Below are 23284 nucleotides of genomic sequence, written 5' to 3' on the forward strand. Positions count from 1 at the left end.
TAAAATAAAGCTTAGATTTTGTTCTATAATCAATGCACATATTCATGTCTCTGTTATTGAATTTCGATGTTTTTAATAAAAATTGGGTTGGCAAGAGTTATATTTGGTACCTTATCGAGATTTTAATAGGTAAGTATAGTTGGATGTATTCTTCTCAATAGGACTAACACATTACAGTTCAATAATTAATATATTAATATAATAATATCAAGAGGAAAGGTTTGTATGTATGTATGTATGGTTTTCGTAAACTACTGGACCGATTTTGATGAAATTTGACACAGATAAGACTTTCTCTTTATCTTTAGACCCTGAGAAAGAACATAGACTACCTTTTATTGCGAAATATGTACCACGGGCGAAGCCGGGGCGGACCGCTAGTAATTAATATATTTATCAAGAATGCTATTATAAATTTAAAAACCGGTTGAATCTGCACTTTCATTTTACTTTATTCAGATTGAACTAATTGTTCAATTATAGGTATTTTACAACAAAAACATTAAATTTAATTTTTGACATAATATTATGATAATTGAGATGATTTTAAGAAATTTAAATTTTTACTTTACTATCCTACTGACTTATTGTTAACCCTATTCATAAATGTTCTTATTTTGTGTGAAAGAAAAAGTTATTATTTTTTGTGAAACCGATTTTCGTTAGTTCTCCTTGGAAAATAACTATAAAAGTTGCAATTCATTTCTAACATGTATCAGTTACCACGCAACCTTAGTAAATTTAACAGATTTTAAAACCACAATAAAATGTACTTCAAGGTATTATAATATGTCTAGATATAATATGATGACCATAATATGTCTAGAGGACAATGAATTAATTCCTTTTTTAATTTCTAATTAAAATTATCAAATCATTTAATTGTTTGAAAACTTCCATAACACAATTTTTGAAAATTTTCAGGTGTTGTGTTTTATGACAATATTGGCAATTGCTGCTGCACAATACGATCACGGGCATGCATACTCGTCTCAGCATTTCAACAAACATGATGGCAAGCCAGAGATAGTCCATGGACATCACGGCCACCACGATTATCATGTACGCACAAATTCTTACTTAAAATATGTAACTATAGATAGCTTTTTACAATTTCACAGTATTTCACAGTTTATTAAGAAATGGATGTATACAACAAGATGGATGTGTAGAACAGAGATGTGGAGAAATAGATTAATAAAGTTTTTGAATTACAGACTCATCCTAAATACGATTTTGAATACAAAGTGGAGGACCACCACACTGGTGACATAAAGCACCAGCATGAGCACCGCGACGGAGACGTGGTGAAGGGCGTCTACTCGCTGCACCAGCCCGACGGCTCCGAGAGGACCGTGCACTACCACGGGGACCACCACACCGGGTGAGAATCTATATTATCTATAGTTTTCAATAGTTTTATTATAGTGATTAGGCGAAGAAATTGCTGCACAAAGCGGCTCGGTCAGTTTTGTAGTGGCTCGAACAATGAAAATAATGCCATGTCTACACTGACCAAGTTACTTCGCGCGGAAAATTCAAGGCAAGACGTCTCGCTCTGTGTAGATTCACCTTATAAATTTTAATTGAATTCTAAAATATGATGTTTTTGTTTTGTAGGATGTTACAAAGAGCTAATGTTTGTTTTAATTATTTTCAGATTCCACGCTGATGTTAAATTTGAAACCCACCATCCTCATCATTATCACCATTAGAAAACAGTTGTAATTAAGTTTTGTTGTAAGTGTTTTGTAATAATTAAAAGAAATATATAAAAGTACCTATTTACATTATTTCTGGTCTTATTAGCTCTAATTACATCTAAATTGATTACATCTTAAGAAAATTGATCAAACGTAAAGTAATTTTAGGTAACAAAAAATGTGTATGTTAAATTTCATTTAAAACTGAAAGCTGAACACAGTCAAAAACTGAATAAAAATTTATAAAAAAATCGTAATCGTCCAACAATAACTATTGGTTGTCGATAATAAAAAATTACAGACGTGTATCCTTATGAGCATAATACATATAATGAATTAACATAATAAGTGATAAAATTAGTACATGTACAAGCTTATTAATATTTTTTACAAATTATTTCGGTGCTTATTTTGTACAATTAAGTTTTTAAATTATAAGGATAAGTTTAAAACATAAGTTTCAAAATAAAGCATACGCTGAAGGCAAAGAGGCAGAACACATATTGATATAATATCTCAAAACCGCACACCGGCAAAATTAGAGGAAAAGACAAGAAACAATTTTTTTTTTCAATTTGTTGAATATTTTTGCAACTGGATAATTTTTTTTATCCCTTAGTCTTTGGAACGATGACGAAAATAAAAATTTTGTTTTTCCATTTTTAAACATTAACTTATACTTATTTGAGCGTTTGTTGCCTATTTATCGACTATAGCTGCTACAAATTAAAAATATTCTAATGTTCTAATTAAGTTTATTTCTTCCTACTGTTAAAGAGTATACAATATACACTGTATAACGGTGCATTTACATCAAAGTAATATAGAGCTAGAGCTAGAGCAAGAGCATTCTTTTAGTGTAAACGAAAAATCGTATTCAGTGTTTTTCAGAATAAAAAAAAATACAACGAAAGAATGCTCTACGCCTGTTTACACTAAGAGAATTTGACATTGTTGGGTTAGAATGAGCATTGGCTCGTTTAATATAAATGCACCTTAAAATACAAAATTAGTGATTTGCCGGCGACTGAAGTTGCCAAAGCCACAGCAATAATCCAGGAAGGTCACACCTACCATTCAGTGAGTATAGTATTGGGTGTATTGGTATCTGTGGACTATCGCAATGTTCAATGGTATAGATTAACAGAGTCTTATTTGCGTCGACGCGAACAAATAATGATAAGGGTGCAAACTCTGAGAAAAATTCATCATATGGCTGATCAGGCACAAACTTCTACTAAGTCCGTAAGGTCCGTTTTAGTGAACGAACGCGCTAGTCATTCATTCCAATTTCCAATAGCAGATTCAACCATTGAAGGCGTCATTCACATCACAAGCACAATAGGCGGGTCCCCGTAGAGTGATGACTAGGCTGCTTTTCCACCAATAGTTTGCGAGGATTAGTAGTGAGGAATATGTTTGTATATAACACACATCTTGGTGTAAAAACACTCTAATGATGTGTGTTGACATTTTCCATGAGCCATGTCCATGCCATGTGCCCACCCGTCTAAACAATTTTGTTGATCATTGTAATTCTGAAATTACAGTATTTATTCATGAGAAAAATTACCTGTATTGTGCATTGTTATTTTGTATTATATCTAATTACATCACAATCATAGAAATCTAAATAACAAGACACATAGAAGTGCTCTAATGTCATAATTCGTATGAAAACCGCTGTCGCCAAAATCAACACATTCAAACCGAAAGCTAAACAGTACACACAAGTAAACTATGCCTTTTATTGGACAGCTTGATTTTAGTGAAAACTAACTTATCTATTAAATTAAGCTTTTGAATATGTATCCTAACGCACGAATTTACGGTTTATTTTAGAATAACATCCCTAAGTATATGAGACTTTTTGCTCCAATACGAACAAATGTGATAATAAGAATGGTCGACTGTGTCATTCATTGTTATTTCGATTACTATGGTGACACTCGTAATACTTGTAAATATTCTATAATTTTAAGGAAAAACGGCATTATTTCTAAAAAAATATATTTTCCGATGAAATATTATTCCTTTATAAGTATAATTACAACTTGTGGAAGAATTTCCGCAATGGGAATTGCTGAAACACACCATGTATACACTCATACGTCTCCAGAGCAACTGAACAGTGACGAATGCACTGGTGATGTGCAAATCACCTGAGTGGCGACAAGGTCACGCACGCTTACGACTTCTAGTGTCTTGTTATTTAGATTTCTATGATCACAATATATTATAGGTATCTATTATATCATAAGAAACGTAATTGTATAATATTTTGCAGTTTAAAAATTAATAATGAAATTATTTTATCTTCCAAACCGTTAAATAAGTGGAATATCTAATTTTAACAATGTGTTGAAAGAATTCGAAAGTGTATGTACAATGTGCTGGCTTTCATAATAAGCATGCATGCATGGGTTTGAACCATACATAGATTAGTTTCAGAGAAATCATTATTGCTTTATATTTTTCTCCTTGGATATAATATATAAAGAGTTTATTTTTACCAATTCTATATCAGTCAAACAACAAACGTGAATACAATCCTACAACACTAACAATGTATTTCAAGGTACAAATACCTAAGCATTTTAATATGAAAAATAATAAAGATATTCGTAAAGAGAAAGCTTGAAATAGAAACGAATACATTCGACGATATTTATAAAGTACTTTATTTCTAGTCCTTTGCTTCGCTTCTATTGCTGCGTTAGCTGCAGCACAGTATGATCAAGGATACGGCCATGCCTTTTCATCGCAACATCTCTTGGTAGCACGATGGACATCCTGAAGTGGTCCATAGACACCATGGACATCACGATTATCACGTACGATTCATACAAATGATATAATTTATTATGTACTTGTACATACAGACATGTCAATAACCTCAATATCCTTACAGACTCATCCCAAATATGAATTTGAATACAAAGTAAAGGACCATCACACTGGTGACATAAAGCACCAACATGAGCACCGCGACGGAGACGTGGTGAAGGGCGTCTACTCGCTGCACCAGCCCGACGGCTCCGAGATGACCGTGCACTACCACGGGGACCATCACACCGGGTAAGAAACCAATACAGAACGGCAATTACCTACATTTCGATAAGAAGACTTAAAGAATTACATAATTAATAGAAAATGAGCAATAGAAACAAAGACTCCGTTTTTCTATTTTAGTGTATAACAATATTTTTCCTTTCAGATTCCACGCTGATATTAAATACGGTGTTCATCACATCGTGCCTCATCATCACCATTAAGACTGAATAAGATTACATTAAGTACGATATACATAATTAAATGTCTTTTAATAAAATTATCTTGTCTCAATTTCTAGGTATCATACCTACACGAAAACCCAAAGAATTGTAAAGCATAATAAAATTACATAATATCATGTTGAATATAATTAAAAGTTCCATAACCTACGTCCTGATAGCAAGACAAGTAAATACTATTATATAACTTGCAGGTTCAAATACAATATCGAAAAAAATGTCGAACCAGTTCCTTCATACTTTCATTATTACATGTACCTACATACCGAATAAAAAAAGTATAAAAGCTTAAAGTTATCTCGAATATGCATCATTAAGATATTACAATCCTTTGAGTCCACTTAACCATCCATAATGTATTTCAAGGTTTGTACCATATAAGATTAGTATAGTAAGAAATATATTTTTCACCAACGCAAATAAGTAATAAAGGAAGCAATTACTAATCAGTGTTCTTGTTTAGGTAATCGTATTCGCTGCTGTCGTGGCCGTTGCTGCCGCTCAATACAACCATGGATACTATGGCAATGCGCAATCTTCCCATAACATCGTCCAGCACCAGCCAAGCATAATCGCACATGCCGCTCAACCTGTAGCCCATTATGCTGCACCAGTGCACCAAGACTACAGTGTAAGTTGAATATCTTTGGATTTTTTTAGAACTGAACAGATTCTAAATAAGGTTCTAATATAAAAGGTAACTGAAGAGAAAGGATAGGTATACACGGAAAGTAGAAGATTTCCGTTGCTGAAACTCGAAAGTCTTTTTATTTCCAAAATTGAAACTATGAGCATCAGGTCAGTAATTGCATACTTTGCCGCTATATTATTTACCACTAAGTATATTTTTTTTTGTTTTAAACCTTTTTAAAGCATTTTATAACTGACATTTATCCACAGGCACCAGCTCACTACTCCTACGAATACGGAGTACAGGACCCCCACACCGGTGACTTCAAGTCCCAACAGGAGAGCCGCGAAGGTGACGTCGTCCGTGGTTCCTACAGCCTGCATGAGGCTGACGGCACCATCAGACGTGTTGAATACACCGCTGATGCTCACAATGGGTAAATGGTTTCATAGTACTAAATGGACAATTAGTAAAACCTTCACATTGAAGTTATGTGCTTCTTAGAAATAAAGAGCAGGCGCCAGACACATTTAAAATCTGACAAACAGATTCATTAAATTTTTATGTAATGTATTTAATTTTATTATTTTTATAGCGATAAGGTAAAAGTTTCATTGTAAAAATTCTCAAACATCTCTATAATTACCTTACATAAAATAAAATTTATATTTTATTGCAAGGTAAGATATTTATTAGCAATTTAGAGGAACAGAAAACTGTAACGCAGTTACAATTTCAACCGCCTATGTTAAATGAAAGATAACAATTTCTTGTAGGCGTTTGATTTTACCTAATATTTCTTTATAAACGTATTGAAACTCCTGTGAATTTAAATTGTTCATACTTACCATAATTCTCCCTAAAATAAAATATCAATCAATATTTTGAACTAAAGTATAACTTTTATGTTTCATCTTATGCATTTAATCTCTCTTAATATTATGATCCAATTACCGAACGAACTTACTTAATTTTATGAAAAAATGTGTTTTTAATAAGAAAATATTTACAGATTCAACGCTGTCGTTCATCGTGAGGGACAAGCCCACCAAGCTCCTGCCTACCAACATTAGAAATCCTAGTCCGTACCTATAATACCTACTCTAGACTATAAATTAGCAACTAAAATATAAAATTTTCACATAAGACTATTTTTATTAACCGCTTGAACCCTAAATTATTTTCCTTATCGTGATCTAGCGCTAAATAATGAATATATAGAATAATAGATCCTTTTCCCTAACTTATAATGTTGCAGAAATAATTGGTCATTAAGGTAATAAACACTTAACGATCATTAGGAGAAATCACTCATTTGATACTCACCTTGCTATATTATCGTATAAAATTGGTAAATCTGATGTGATGTGCTCAGTTTCATTTTCAATATACACGAAGGATCCAAATACGTGTAAAATGTTTACAAAGGTGATTAATTTTATCTTGACAATAATAATATTATTATTCAGTGTTTTAATATATACCTAATTATCTCTTTGGCAAGGATAAGAATCATTTTAAAACGTGATCGTGTGTATTCAGCCGTATAGTGCATGTATTAATAATGAAAATAAATCTATGTGCAGTGAATTTGGAATTATATGGTAAAATTTTGAAGAAAATAACATAGTTCCCGATAAAAAGATAAAATGCAAAGAGACTACGGACAAAACCAGTGTTGAAATATCAAAACAACCCACGATAACCTCATTTTCCTGGACATGACCTATCGTTAACGTTAACGTAGATGATGTAGGGGACAAATATTCTGAATCAAAATATCTGAATTAAATATTTTAAAATAATATTATAAAATTATTTTCGAACGACATCGCGTCGCGTTGGTCTAAACTTTCAACGAATAACGTATGATAGTTGATTAAATATTTTTAATTTTCAAATTATATGAGTTAAATCAAATTATTTGTAATTATGTTCACATAAATTTACGTTCGAGATTATGTGAGTAATTACGTGTATTTAAAAAAATAAAAAGTCGCAGCTTCTATATATTATGCAACAATGCAAAGATTATCATGCTTAAACGAGCTCAATGATTGGTAATTTGATATAAGATTAATTTAGCCTTGTGCAAGCAGATTAATTTCAGATATCCGCTCGCGATTCGACTCACGCTCCTGCATTATTCACTCGACTTCTTAAAAACGGAGGTTCTTTAAATAATTCGATGTATTCCTTTACAATACTAGCGTGTAATTTCTGCAAATATCTTTACAATCGTCTGTACCGTGCGCGACTAGAAATAAATCGGAAATTGTTTATTTCTCGTGTCCCTCAAGAAGATATTCGCACGGATATTTACCGCATAAATCAATAACTGGATACTTTTCAGGTGTTATATTTTGTGTCTTTTCAACGGTAATTAACGTAAATATTATTTACTACATTTTGCAGGTGCAGTGTTTTGTGTCTTTTCAATGTTTATTGTTACATAAATTATTATTTTGAAGTGAAACTCCTTTAAGCGCGTGAAAACTAAAATTTCCAGGTCGCGTCAAATAAATAATATGATGTGCCGGTATTGCCATTTTATGGCAATACCGTCACATCATGCAATAAGGCGACGATTTTGATATCTTTGAATCTTGCCAAAGAAGTTTCACTTCTAACACGTGTGCTCGGCACACACTCTTTTTCCTGTATTTTATTATTATTTTATGTTTACAGGTAATTTGTTTCGCTTCGGTGATCGCCGTCGTCTTCGGTAATTACATCCACCATGTGGCGTATTCAGAACAGAGTATGTCGAAACGTGATGACCACCCAGTAGTCGTGCCTGTAGGAGATTATCATGGACACGGACACGCGATTGACTATCATGTAATTTTATTTTTTTATCAAGGAGGTTTCATTGTAACTGAATGATTGAGATTCCAACTTGATCAAAGATCAAGCAGTTTAATTTTTCAATAAAAGTATTCTGCAATGCAATTCAGATAAATTTCTAACACAGAAATGCTGAAATGCCTAGTTGTTGGATATAGAAATTAAACTTTTTAAAAACCTTATTTTGAATGTCAGAAATTACTAACGAACCCATTGCTTTAATTTTATTGCAGCAATAGTTACAAGCCTTTCACGATCATTCATATATTTTTTTTGAATGACAAGAAAAGAAAGCCTGAATTATTAATCTATCATGCATATAAAACACAGTAATAAATATATTTCAGACGCATCCTAAGTACGAGTTCGGTTACAAAGTAGTGGACACATACACTGGAGACATCAAGTCTCAACAAGAGCACAGAGATGGTGACGTCGTGAAGGGAAACTATGCGTTCCATCAGCCGAACGGTGTTGAGAGAGTTGTCAACTATTACAGTGATGACCACAGAGGGTATGCTTTGCTTTATCTAATTTTTGGTCATAATGTAGAATAATAAATTTAAATCTTGAAATATTACCTAAATAAGGAGGAAATAATCTCCTTCATATTTCTGTACTATAGAGATATTTTTGCTAAAGAGAAATCCATAAAAATAAGTGGTTAGTGATAAGCATTGATGATGTATTAAGAATTAATTAGGAAGTAAAAATGTTTTAATTTTAAACTGACAGAAAATTTACTTATAAAATTATATGTAGATATTTGCTAAAACTTGATGAAGTTGATTCAAAATATTGACTATAATATTTTGTTTAAAGATTGTTATAAGATAGACAATAGACATAATATATTTTACATAATTTTTACGCCACCTATCCTTAAAAATATATGTAAAGTCAATGATTTTTTTTTGTTTATTTTCAGTTTCCAAGCCGATGTTAAATATGGACACATCAGTCCCCGATACGGACATTAACTAATTTATTTATAAAATATGTCTAAGAGATTTTATGTGCAAAATTATCAATAAATAAAAATTTGCTATGTAAAAATGTGTTTTTTCTTCAACCCTGAGTATATGTATATTAATTTCACCTCTTTATTGGTTCTATGCTTAGGTATTTTTTATATTCCTTAAATGTTTATAGATACGAATGGAATTGTTATTATATTATGAAAATGAAGCTATTTTTTTAATAAAAAATTTATATCCATTAGCGAATTTCAAGTATCATTAGTTTTGGAAAATCGCTGCGAGTTATTGTGAAATGAAAACCTACATCGTTTTTTTTGGAATCTCAGTAAAAACTGATTAATATCCGAAAAAATAAACATTACTATTATATTACTTGTATTAAAATGTCTGGATTATAAACAATCGTTTCATAAATAATTTATGTAATAAATGTACTTGAATTAACCATTTAAATGAATAGCAATTACATAATCATAATGTTTTAATACTGACCTCATTCCGTTTTATTTTGGTACAATTATTAAAAATATTATGTGTCGGTTGAGACCTTGATACCAGAAACCCTTTAATCCTTGATACTTCCCGTGTTCGTGAGTTTCACTTTATTATATTGGCATGAATCAAGTTGATTTACTTTACTCTGAGTCATGGTTAGCGTTAAATTCATCAATGTTTATATTTGAAGAATTGAATTTTACCACTAATTTTATATAATTATGAAGTTTGATATGTACAGAAATTTTGTTTTCTATCTGCAGTAAATATAAAAAGTATGTATCTTTCTGGTGGTATTGGAAATTTTCACGCTGTGTGTAGGCTAAAATATAGGTAATAGAACAAAAAAATCTGTTCCTAAATTTTCACAAGTTTTCTTTATTTTTAAAAGATTTTAATTAGATTTTTATTGTTCTGTTTTTCCCAATAAACACAAACAAATTAATAAAACTAAGAACACACTCAATACATTTGTATATATTATGTCTTACATATCTGTCACAGATGTAGATTCTAATGACTTGCAAATTGCAAGGCAGTAAGCAGCTAAGTAGATAGATGTTTAGATGATTGAATGGCTGGAAATCAGTCAGGCAGTTAATGAAAAATCGTTTAAAAACTAAGATAAATTGGCTGCGATAGATAGGTTTAATACTTAATAGGTTTGGTAGTTTTTTTTATAGTTTAGGTTTAATACTTAATAGGTTTGGTAGTTTTTTTTATAGTTTTTGATAGTATACATGACTTTAAAGATTTTGTTTTTGCTGGATGAAAAAAGAAATAAATATATGTGCCTACCTAAATTTAATTTTTGAAAAAAAAAAGGTCCTATACACAAACTAACTAATTCAATTCTGTAACAAACAATATATTTTAATTTCCTTTACCTATGTATCTTAACAACTGACAATGCAACATTCAATCCCACGTACTGATATGCGTTGACCGTTGCAATACTAGGCCGTTAATAGATTTTTTGCGACACTATTGCATACTCCAAACTTATTCAAAGCAATGAATAATTTTAACACGCAATTATTTTAAGAGAAACTAATACTATTGCGGTTAGTTCCCCTCGTTATTGTCCATATAAAAGACATTAACTATTTTCGATATGTATCACTCGACTTCCGAACTTTGTAGTACCATATTCTGAGACAAAACCAAAATGTCCTTTAAGGTAATTTGAAAAACATTAGGAAATTAAACATCTTTCTTTCTTTCTTTTTCAGCCCGGTGTGACCCAAAGTTGGGTATAGGCCTCTTCATGTGCACGCCATTTCTTTCGGTTCGTCGCCACTCGCATCCACTTCTTTCCCAAGATCTTCACTATGTCGTCAACCCATCTAGTAGGCTGACGGCCAACTTTTCTTTGTCCGGTCCAAGGACGCCATTCTAGGATTTTGTTGGTCCACCTGTTGTCACTTAATCTGCAGATATGTCCCGCCCACCTCCATTTCTGCCGAGACACTTTGAGTGCTATGTCTATAACTCCAGTTTTCTTTCTTATTGTCGTATTTGGAACTCTGTCTATCAATGAAATCCCGAGAATAGCGCGTTCCATCGACCTTTGCGCTACTTGGAGTTTATTCACTAGGTATTTGGTTAGTGTCCAGGTTTCAGAGGCGTACGTCATTACTGGAAGAATACATTGCTCAAACGTTCGCCTCTTCAGGAAGGTTGGTATTTGCTTGTCTTTGAATACGTCTGATAGTTTGCCAAACGCTGCCCAGCCAAGTTGAATGCGGCGGTCTACTTCCCTCGTTTGTGCATTCCTATCCAGCGTAACCATTTGACCTAAATAAACATACTCTTCTACTCTGTCGATGTTCTGACCATATATTGTGATCGCAGGTGTAATGTTTTTGCTGTTACTCATAAATTTAGTTTTGAGCATGTTCATTCTTAATCCAATAGCTAGTGAGGCATCATGTAGTTCTTCGAGCATAACTTTTATATCGTCCGGGGTTTTAGCAAAGAGCACGAGGTCGTCAGCAAATCTCAAATGTGACAACATTGACCCGTTGATGCTAACGCCTTTTTCAGACCACTCCAATAGTTTAAAAACGTCTTCTAGAGCAGCTGTAAATAGCTTGGGAGAAATTGTATCGCCTTGTCTTACACCACGACCAACTGGTATTCGGCGAGATACTTCGTGCAGCTTTACTTGGAGGGTTGCACCTTTATAAATCTCCTTGAGAACTTCCACATATCTTGTGTCTACCATGCATCTTTGCAGTGAATGAAACACAGCCCAGTGTTCTACAGTGTCGAACGCTTTTTCATAATCTACGAAAGCAACACATAGATCCTGATTGTACTCCACACACTTTTCAATCAACTGCCGCACTACAAATATGTGGTCGATAGTGGAGAAACCACGACGGAAACCTGCCTGTTCTATTGGCTGTGCAGTATCAAGTTTGTTGGCTAGACGGTTCGTCAGAACTTTAGTAAATAGCTTGTAGGTATGGAGCAATATGGATATTGGCCTATAATTATTGAGTTGGGTTTTTTCCCCTTTCTTATATATAAGCGTAACCAATGCGTTTTTCCAAGGTTTCGGTGTAATTTATTTATTTTTTATTTATTTGCATACAATTCGGATATCGCAGATCCATATTTTGTTAGTAAAATAAAAACCTAAGTATTAGTGTTAATAATTATATCTAAAACAACTAAAAACTAAGTCCTAATAACTAATAACTAAGTCCACCATAGGACACTCTACGCATAGACAAGTCGCTTTGATGCAACAAGTGTACGCACAAAGTGTCCCATGATGGGCGCACTTACATCCTCCGCGATGGTCCTTATTATACTGTTGGAACTGCCCCGCACTCTCCTTAAAAGAGAAGCTGTTTGTTTGCGAATGACGGCCCAGAAATCCGATGTGTGTGCTTGAGCGAACATCCCGGAGGCGCTGCAGAAGCGTGGCAGTTTCAACAGCATTCGGAAGGCATTATTATACAGGACACGAAGAGCATTAAGCGATCGATCCGCATAGCTGGCCCATAGACTGCTCGTGTAGAGATTCTGACAGAACGCCTTAAAAAGCATTATTTTTACGTCCTTACTACAACGAGCAAATCTACGAGCCAACATATTGGCTCTAACCGCCAACGCTCGTCGCTCCCGCTCAATGTCCACATTGTCTCGGAGGTCATCGGTAAGCATATGCCCAAGGTATTTAAATTGTTTAACTCTTTCAATATCTATACCATTAAGAGCTATGGTGGAAGTACATTTAGGATACTTACCGGTGTCCCCAAAAACAACATATTTACATTTATTTACATTGTATTTCAGACCATGTGCCTCAACGTATTTCTCACAAACCCCTAATAATTCCGACACAGCAGACGCAGTCGGAGCCAGCAACACCATATCATCGGCATAACTGATATTATTAACGCAGACACCTCCAATGCTGCAACCGACATGCGTACTGCTGAGCCCGACAATAAGGTCATTGATATACAAATTAAATAGCTTGGGAGATGAAAGTCCGCCTTGCCTAACACCACACTCGAGCCCATACACTTCGGAGTATGAGTTAGACCATCTAACAACATTTTGTTGGTTAGCATACCAGAATTTAAATATATTTAATATGCCTACCGGTATACCCTTGTCCCTCAACTTCCCCCACAAGACGTCATACGACACAAGATCAAATGCCCTGGATAGGTCGAGGAAACAAGCATACACAGGAGTCCTACGCTTGTTGTAGTATTGAACAGTGTGCTTTAGACTCAAAATAGCGCTTTCAGTGGAGAGTCCGGGTCTAAAGCCGAACTGAGCGTCATGGAGGTTTAAAAAACCATTAAGACTAGCATCAAGCACACTGTCCAGCACCTTGGCTAGAATCGTTGCGAGCGATATGGGGCGATAATTTCCCTTATCGGAGATGTCACCCGTCTTATTTTTAATCACAGGCACGACTACAGTTTTCATGAGAGCCGCGGGAAGATAGGCGTGGCTAATACATAAGGTGTAGAACATGGAAAGTATTCTCGGCAAATGACACCCCCCATACTTTAAATGTTCAACACTGAGCCCGTCATGTCCCGGAGATTTACCTCTACTCATGTTCTTTATGATAGATGCAACCTGCTTAGAAGAGACATGAAGCAGGAGCTCATCCCCACCCCTGACGGGCTCCTCGTAAACCGCGGCTGAGGGCCCCAAAGGTGACCGCACTTTAAAGTGTTCTCTAAACATATTTGCTATATCTTCAGGTTGATTACGCCCCTCTACACTCACCGGCAAACTTGGCTTAATATCAAGTTTAGAAGTGGATTTCCAAAATTGAACAAAATTTTTTGAAGCCTGCTGTTCAGCTATTATGTCCATTTTAATTTGGTCTTGGTTATTCTGACACCATTTAAGTCGGCTTTTAAAAATTTTTCGAGCAAAAGACATTTGATTATAAACAGGGCCAGAATTCGGACGCTGATGAGATACCCACAACTTGAAACTAAGTTTCGCCTCCCGGTGAGCTTCTCTCACATACCTATTCCACCCACATAATTTATTTCGTCCATCTTTTTTAGGGTGCCTTGCCTCGCAAGACAATACCGCCGCATCAGATAGACTCTGTACAATTTTACTATAGAGTCGATCTAAAATAATTCTATGCTCAGCCAAGGAACACGACCCTCCACTGCAACTGAACAGCTCTTGGGGGAGATCAATTTCTTTTAAACGGTCGTCACATATCTCGCGATAACTATCAATTTGAGAATCACTTCTTTCACCCCAAATAACCGAACTCCGATTCATGTCGCGGGTCATGTGCCGAGACCTCACAGCACCTAAGTCACATTTAATAAATAAAGGCAAATGGTCTGACATATACACACCCTCGTCTATTCCTACGCTTACAATTGTATGCCAGGCAGACTGAGATACAACGCAATGATCCAACCACCGCCTACATCCGTGAGCCTCGCTGATGAATGTGTAGTTACTCGCAGACTCCCCTAATTTAATCACATCAGCACATATGAAGGACTGATCCGTGCAGAAATTAATCAACTCTTTATAAAAGAGTTCCTGGGGGTGGGCGTTAAAATCTCCTAGAATAAATACACATTCAACATCGCTACTCACTACGACTGCATTTATTTCACTAAGGACTTCTGTAAACTCATTAAGATTAAGTGTCGAGTCCGTTGGCATATAAACAGAAAAGACAATTATTGCGCGGCCCCTTATTGTGGCTTTTATAGCAACCAACCGCGAACTACTACACTGTATTACTGTTACCGAGTCAAATATACCAACTCTCCAGAGAATGGCTACTCCCCCATAAGGTCTACCAGTCAGTAAGCCAGCTGATGTATCAACTGCTGATTTGCCAGTATATTCAAAGTTATTAGAAACAGTTCCAATAAACGGTATATCATGAGGTAGTAACCATGTCTCTTGTAAGGCTACCAAATCTGAATCACTACAAATGTTACGAACACTATCAATAGACCTTTTAATCGATTTACAATTAAAAGTAGTAAATTTACAATACATTTTACTTTCTGAATCCATATTAATAACATTTTTATTTAATTTCAATAGGACTTCGACCTTTCGCTTTATTTAAATATTGTACAAAGCGCCTGAAAGTTATGCCGTTAGGCCAAAAAGTGTCATTTAAAAATAAATTTAATTTATTTTTCGGCACGTACAATTTATACGCATTATATTGCCTTTTAATTTTCATATTAATCTTTTTAAGCGTTACACTTTCGCACGTTTTTTCTTTTATATAACTCACTATATCACTCTCACTAGTCTCAGTACTTACGTTTGATATAAACAGTGGCACCTTAACGTCTGCGGCTTTAAATTTATCCCCTTGTAAAGACGAGGCACAGCCTTTCATACCTAAAAATTTGTACCTTTTAGAAGATTTTTTGCGCACAACCTGCCATTCATTGTTTACATTAAGTTCATTTCGTTCACGTTTATCACTGGTCATCTCCGATACAATGTTATAAGTATTAGCCTGCGCAGGCGCGGGCGACGACAACTTATTATTCGCAGTAGATGAATCAGTCTCGCAAGGAGCGCACGCGCGAGTAGCAACGCGCGATGTCGATCCGTCGATAGTGCACGAAACCGCGGTGGCCTCAATCTGCTTCGCTTTATGCACCATCTCGCTCGATCCCTTAAGGCCGTCGTATCCATTGCGCCTGCTCTCACGCGCTGTGTTCGAAACCGCGGTGGATATTGGTGCCTCCACGTGCCTTGTGTTTGCCGATACATTATTTTGCTCGTGCACGAAAGAGACAAAGTTATCTTGACCGTCAGCTGACAACGGCGTTGAGTTCAATGCACTCGGACAGCGGTTATTGGACTTTGTACCCAACAATGGTGACTTATTAACCGGTAGGCACTGCAAATTAACAATTTCGCTATTCATAAAAGCACTATCATGGGTACATGCACCTCCTCTCCTCGTATTAACATTTTTAAACGGATCGGTTAAAGATGCATGTTTTATGTTTTCAACTTCTTGCTTTAGTAAGTCAAATTTATCAATAGACACAAATTTCTGCTCCAATGAATTAAACTTAGTTTGTAGACAAAGGATATCCTTTAAGAGTCTAGTTGCATCTACGTGGTCAAAAGTGACCGGCGGAAGTTTGTGTAGGTCTTTTGCAACAAATATCGGGAATGTTTCTGCATTGTTATTTTTCATAACACAAATAATCTCGTCCAGGTCACGCGATATCTTTTTATTTCGTTCCTTTCTTCGCGGAGGCGGTTTCTTAGCATTAGGAAGCGAATCAAATAATAAAGACTTCGCTTTTGCGATTTCCACAGTCGAAAAAGAAGTAGTACATAGCTGATGTATACTATCTTCATCCATGTAGTCCAGCACATTTCTTAAGAAAGACAAGAGTTCATTAATAACGATATTACAACTCGCGCATTTCACTACATCAGAGGTCATTGTCCTCAGCATAGAATCAGCGGTCACACAACATGCGTCCGTGCGTAATCGCGCACGATTACAATAATACACACGGTAATACCTTCCATTAAAACCTGATTGAAAAGCCTTTGAAGCTCTAGCAAAGCCGTTTTGCCTCCTAACTTTAAAAGTTCCACAGGTACACCATCTTCACCTGGAGCCTTTTCATTTTTCATACTTTTAAGCGCCGATTTAATCTCATACAAGCTTATGTCTGGTAGATCTTCTGTAAAGTGACGTATCAGTTTAGCGCGTGGGCATTGAAGCTTCAGTGGCTCCACTATTCTGGAGGTGTACAGTTTTTCGTAGAATTGTTCTACCACATGCATAATTTCATCGAGGTCATTTGTTTCTCTTCCGTTAGCATCTTTGATTCTGTGTATTTGTTTATTACCCTCTACCAATTTCTTCCGAAAAACCTTTGGGCCTCTATACTTTTCAATAGTATTGACAATAGTTTTGTACCGATGTTGCCTTACATCACGCCTTACCGCTTGCTTTGCTTGCTTATTAATATCAGAAAGCACTACATTACTTGTTTCCGGTTTGCTATGAAGAGCACGTCTCGTTTCGAGCAGATCTTTTGTTCGGTCCGACAAAATAGTTTTATTTTGACGTGTTGTCTTGCCAAATTCCTCGGCTGCCTTCCTTATGCTCTGCGTGAGTCGTTCATCTACAGCATCCACAGTAGCAGGTATTTGGCTTGTGGTCAGAAGCTCATTGATGCGTTGCTCGTAATGATCTTTCTTAACTTCAATAGCTGCATAATCCAGTTTGGCGTTATGTTTCCGAATTAACCTCATTCGTTCTGTTTTGGCGTTTATTTTGAGCGTTGCACGTACTATCCTATGGTCGCTTCCGATGTTTATACAATTTAAAACACTAGCGTCACTAACAACATGTTTCTTATTGCTCAGTATGTAGTCTATTTGGTTTTTCGTTGAACCATTTGGGCTTCTCCATGTCCACTTGCGTTGGTCTTTCTTTTGGTAGAAGGTGTTCATAGCATAGAGATTGTGTTTTGCTAAAAAGTTGACAAGAATCTGGCCTCTCTCATTTCTTGTGCCTAACCCGTGTGTTCCTATATATTCTTCATTAGTACCAGGGAAACTTTGGCCAATTTTCGCATTAAAATCACCAATTACAGTGGTATAAAAGCATGGATTTTCGTTAAGGGCTCGCTCAACATCGGCATAGAAGTTATTTAATTCGTCTTCACTGCTTGCGCTAGTAGGAGCATATACCTGAACCACTTTCATCGTTAACCGGTTGTTTATATTAAAGGTAGCATACAGAACTCTTTGGGAAATTCCAACGACAGTTTTCAGCCTATCTGCAAACTTTTTATGTACGAGAAGACCAACTCCTCCTTCGGATGTGTTGTCCTGTCCTTTATAGAACATTATGTGTCCTGATGGTAACTTTGTCAGTTCCTCCCCTTTCATTCTTGTTTCACATAATCCTAGAATGTGCCATTTGATTTTATCCAAGATAGTCGTCTCAAGGTCAATGAACCTGTCTTTTGTACGCAAGGTGCGTACGTTGTAAGTAGCTATATAGATCGTCTGTTGACAGCCGGATCTTACCCAGGGATTCTTAGCACCCTCTGCCCTGTAGGTTTTCTGACCGCTGTCGTAGCCAGGCCTGACAGGGCTGCTGGGGACTGAGGGCCTTCTTTTGTGTTGTGCTTCCATGAAGGTAATAAAGCCTTAAGACACCACGCTGGCTAGTGCGTGTTGGTGAATCCACTCTTTCGAAAATGATACTTTTCAGGTTTGTGGTAGCCTAAGATAGCGTTTGTGTTATGCCAAGCTCAGTTTGTTCGGGTCAGGGATTTCCGCCGCCCGAGATACGGCGTTGTTGCTCTTTAGCACCACCCGGGAGGCACGTACAGGGTAATGAAGGTCTAAGCCTGCGGACGCGAGCAACCATTGCCATCCCAATTTCAATTGAAATTAAACATAAGGAATATTAATGCATTTCTGAAAAGTCTCTTCTAATTTCTTCTTTATTTTTATAGGTTCTTTGCGTATCCTCTCTCCTGGTGGCCATATTTGCGCAATATGGTCAATGCCATGAAGCATATTCTTCGCAGCACTTCTACAAACATGATGGTCATCCTGAAGTAGTGCATGTTAAGGGGCACCATGGTCACGGTCATGTGGACTATCATGTGAGTTAAATTTTAGTACTATTATAATCAGATTATATAATATGAAGCTGGATCTATCTAGTAAATCATATGGGCCTTTTAAATTACAACGAAATTCTACAAACATAATGAGGAACATAAAGGAAGAAAAAATTGCATTAAAAGCAACAGCTATTGGTGCCTTTTTAACAAAAGGATTAATTTTCTACACTCTGTTCAAATTTCAATAGTACCCACTAAATTAAAAACATTTCAAACTTATCATGATCCTCTTATTTACTAATTAAAAACTCTTTTTTTATAGACTCATCCTAAATACGAGTTCGGCTACAAAGTGGTGGACCACCACACTGGTGACATGAAACACCAGCACGAGCACCGCGACGGAGACGTGGTGAAGGGCGTCTATTCGCTGCACCAGCCCGACGGCTCCGAGAGGACCGTGCACTACCAAGGGGACCACCACACCGGGTGAATAGATGATTTTTAACAATGAAAAACCTGACCTTAATGTGATCAGCGCCTTATGTAGGCCGTATATAAATTTGTATTTACGAAAATCTTCTAATAATTTTTACGTTACTGTTATAGTTTTTACTTTTCATTGAGTGACTGAGTCCAAATATCCAACCTGGTTCTCTAAATCATTGATAAAAATTAATAAAGAGAAGTTAAAATTTCATAAAAAGTGGAAGACTTATGGAAGGTTAAGTGATTACAATACCTTTAAAATTTTACGTGGGCGTGAAAAACACTCTTATAAAATTTGTTATGATCGTTATATCAGTAACGCGGAAACCAAATTGAGGTTTAATAGTCGATATTTTTGGTCTTTTGTTAAATCTAAAAAAGCATGTCCCGATTTACCTGCCACAATGTTTTTAGATAGTAAAACTATAAGCGACGGTCATGATATCTGCAATACTTTTAACCATTATTTTCAATCTGTTTACGAAGCAGACGATTGTAAATCTTCGCTTGATTGTGGTTCTCTAGATTGTACGGTTGATAATCACTCTTTAGGTTTAGGATCAATTCAAGTTTGTCGGGACAAAGTGGCAAGTTATTTGAAAAAATTGGATATTTCCAAAGGCTGTGGACCTGATGGAATTCCTCCTTTGTTTTATAAGTCCTGCTATTACAATCTGGCGTCTCCCATTTGTCATTTATTTAAATTATCTCTCAATACGGGGACAATGCCAAAACTCTGGAAGCGGTCCCATGTCATCCCAATTTATAAATCCGGAAATAAACATAATATCAAAAATTATCGGCCTATTTCAAAATTAAATACTATCGCGAAATTATTTGAGAAAGTTGTTTATGATGCTATATTTCCACATATCAGACCAGTTATTATTGAACAGCAGCATGGCTTTATTGACCGACGATCCACAGAGTCTAATTTGTGTGAATTTCTTCATAATGTGGCTTGTGCTATGGACCGGGGTGGACAGGTGGATGTGGTTTATGCCGACTACTCGAAGGCATTTGATAAAATCTCCCATTCGTTATTAATTCACAAACTTCGGGTGGCCGGTATACATGGCGATCTCCTACGTTGGCTGGAATCATACCTCAGAGAACGTAGCCAAGCTGTTAACATAAAAGGTCATTGTTCTTCCTTCATTCCAGTTACCTCTGGAGTACCTCAAGGTTCTCACCTAGGTCCTCTGCTGTTCAATATATTTATAAATGATGTTATTTGTCAGTTTAGACACTGTAATATCTTACTTTATGCGGATGACATGAAAATATTTAGAGTGATCAAAGATCAACGTGATTGCTCTTTACTACAGGAGGATCTTCTTAACTTGTGTCGTTACTGTTCTGCGAATTCCCTGCTCTTAAATGTGAATAAATGCAACGTTATTACTTTTACTAGAAAAATTAAGCCTATATTGTTCGATTACTCTTTGAATGGAACATCGCTGACTAGGTTGACTGAAGTAAAAGATTTAGGTGTCCTCTTAGATTATAAGTTAACTTTTTCAGCCCATATTAATTTTATTACAGCCAAAGCGTATCAAATGCTTGGTTTTGTTTTAAGAGTTGGTAGGGAGTTTAAAATGTGTTCAACTTTAATTCTTTTGTATAACTCGTTCGTACGAACTATATTGGAATATGCTTCTACAGCCTGGAATCCTCAATATAATATCTACATAAATAATATTGAACACATTCAAAATAAATTTATCAAACATTTGAATTATAAACGAGCTAAACAGTCTGGTCCCATTCCGGAAGTGCTTCCTTTGATAAATCGTCGACATGAAAGAGACCAGGTATTCTTATATAAGATACTTAATAATAGCGTCGATTCTTCTTTTCTTCTAGGCAATTTACTCTTACGATGTCCGCGTATATGCTCTCGTGACAAAGCCCTATTTGCATTACCTAAATTTAAATCCAAATTTGCTAGAAATACATATTTATACCGTGTTTGTCATAATTATAATAATAATTTTAGTGACCTTGATTTATTTAACGAAAAATTCAAATCGTACAAAACCAAAGTTCGAAATAAATGCAATAGTAACTAACTGAGATATTTGAATTGTATTCATGCTTGTTATTTCTATAATTATTTGTATCCACAAGTAGACTGTTTGTGACTGAATGTGTATTTGTTTTTAAGAATTTAAATTTTTAGTGGAAACTTTACTGATATGTGTATGGTTTGTTATCTCTTGTTTATATGATATATTGTGTTGTTTGTTTCCCAAATATATAAATAAATAAATAAATAAATAAATAAATAAATAAACTTAGTCATCTTTGTAAAACTATGAGATGTTTGATATTTTACTACTTTATCTATTGCTGTAGCCAAACAAAAATATAATGCCTTATCTTTTCATTATTTACAGATTCCACGCTGATGTGAAATTCGGAACTCATCACATCGTACCACCAAAGCATCATTACCATCATCATTATTAATTTTTGTTATCTTAATAATTAATTATTGTTTGTGAAATATATTACGTTTTTCGTTATAAATGTGTTTCATTTTTTTGTATTAGATAAGTAAAATGTTACTATGTTTGCAAGAAAAACATGTATCAGATAAAGTAGTATAGTGTTATGAACACAAATTTTAATTGAATTGAAATTTTTGGATTTTCGTATATAACTAAACAACCTACTGACGAAAGTTTGATAACTTCAAAAAGAACGACGACCCCTACGTACAACTTGTATTAGTATAGGTTTTTTTTATGTATTTTGCAAGGAATGTCCGTCTTTAAGAATTCAAAAGTTATTTTGAGAATAGAAAATTTATTTATTGGATAAGATTTTGATCGGTATTTCAATTAACTTTTGAAATGTAAAATAGTACCTAAGTAGGTAGGATAGTGGATGGTGATATAATAATATAAGTTGGACCCAATATTATGATTCTTGAGAAGTTTTTTGAAGATATTTGGTTCTAGAAAACTGTAGAACTTTTTCGTTCTAGCATGACACGCCAATAATAGTACTTAGTAATAGACATCTATTCAAATTAAAACATCGTCTCGTTTTATTTTTATTTGCTTCTAAAGAATACAATCTGGTCAAAACCAAGTCTCTATAACTTATGTGTAATTTTGGTAATTGCGCTACATTTTACTGTCTAGTATCATAAAATCCGTTAAGTTGTTTTCGCGTAGAACTGGAACAAACATAAAAACAACTATCATCACAAACTTTCACGTTTATAATATTAGTAAGATATTATGTTTCCGTCGATAAAAAAAAATACCAGCAATGTTGTTTTCAACACTCGATGTCTATTATAGGTATTCATCTAAATATTAAATGTCTGAATATCATGTACCTAATGGTCCACTTTATTGTCTCATGATTGTAATGCCCCAAGACACCAAATCAAAAAGCATTAACTATTCAAACAAAATCTGCAAATGTAAACAATATTTAAATACTTATAAACACGATATTTCTTAACAAACATTATTTTAGTAATAAAATAATACAACAATTATCTAAGCTACATGTGCAGTGGTCGAGCATGAACTGATATTAAAACTTTCAGCTGCAGAATCTATCGTGATAAAATCTATTAGAATACGGCCTTCGCTATACGATATCATAAGGGCGTGTCTTATAATTTCTTGTTAAACGTTTGAAACAAAGCATTCAGCTCAATCAATAATTTGAGTGAAATCCTTATGACCTATGTCTGTTATCATATATAATG

General features: G+C 35.0%; 5 protein-coding genes and 1 pseudogene across 6 annotated transcripts in view; 5 read left to right on the top strand and 1 right to left on the bottom strand.

Annotated features, from left to right (window-relative positions):
• LOC149484467 (band 7 protein AAEL010189-like) overlaps positions 1–23284 on the bottom strand; it is a 277474-nt gene that overhangs the window by 162372 nt on the left and 91818 nt on the right. The gene's annotated exons all lie outside the window — the stretch shown is intronic.
• Positions 724–1808, top strand: LOC149484486 (larval cuticle protein A2B-like). The gene is made up of 4 exons (XM_089700695.1): positions 724–779; positions 925–1062; positions 1218–1384; positions 1661–1808. The coding sequence occupies exons 1-4, from the start codon at positions 768–770 to the stop codon at positions 1713–1715; spliced, it is 372 nt and encodes a 123-aa protein (XP_089556821.1). The 5' UTR covers positions 724–767; the 3' UTR covers positions 1716–1808.
• On the top strand, positions 2916–4978 carry LOC149484487 (adult-specific cuticular protein ACP-22-like; annotated as a pseudogene).
• LOC149484488 (cuticle protein 7-like) lies at positions 5269–6773 on the top strand. The gene is made up of 4 exons (XM_089700686.1): positions 5269–5362; positions 5460–5627; positions 5897–6063; positions 6640–6773. Exons 1-4 carry the CDS (start codon positions 5351–5353, stop codon positions 6698–6700), a joined length of 408 nt encoding a protein of 135 aa, XP_089556812.1. The 5' UTR covers positions 5269–5350; the 3' UTR covers positions 6701–6773.
• On the top strand, positions 6877–9482 carry LOC149484489 (uncharacterized). Its single transcript, XM_089700683.1, has 4 exons — positions 6877–7055; positions 8316–8468; positions 8822–8988; positions 9403–9482. Exons 1-4 carry the CDS (start codon positions 6993–6995, stop codon positions 9452–9454), a joined length of 435 nt encoding a protein of 144 aa, XP_089556809.1. The 5' UTR covers positions 6877–6992; the 3' UTR covers positions 9455–9482.
• Positions 11078–22044, top strand: LOC149484490 (cuticle protein 8-like). 2 transcript variants are annotated; one of them, XM_089700687.1, is made up of 4 exons: positions 11078–11129; positions 18949–19101; positions 19385–19551; positions 21951–22044. In XM_089700687.1, the coding sequence occupies exons 1-4, from the start codon at positions 11118–11120 to the stop codon at positions 22021–22023; spliced, it is 405 nt and encodes a 134-aa protein (XP_089556813.1). In that variant the 5' UTR covers positions 11078–11117; the 3' UTR covers positions 22024–22044. The 2 variants fall into 2 exon arrangements, with proteins under 2 accessions (XP_089556813.1, XP_089556814.1); XM_089700688.1 differs by lacking the exon at positions 21951–22044 and having other exon boundaries at positions 19385–19555.

Source organism: Colias philodice, chromosome 11 (assembly GCF_061535455.1).
Source record: "Colias philodice isolate Cphi_HAF_F1 chromosome 11, ilColPhil1 Martin Lab GWU primary, whole genome shotgun sequence".
Lineage (NCBI taxonomy): Eukaryota > Metazoa > Arthropoda > Insecta > Lepidoptera > Pieridae > Colias > Colias philodice.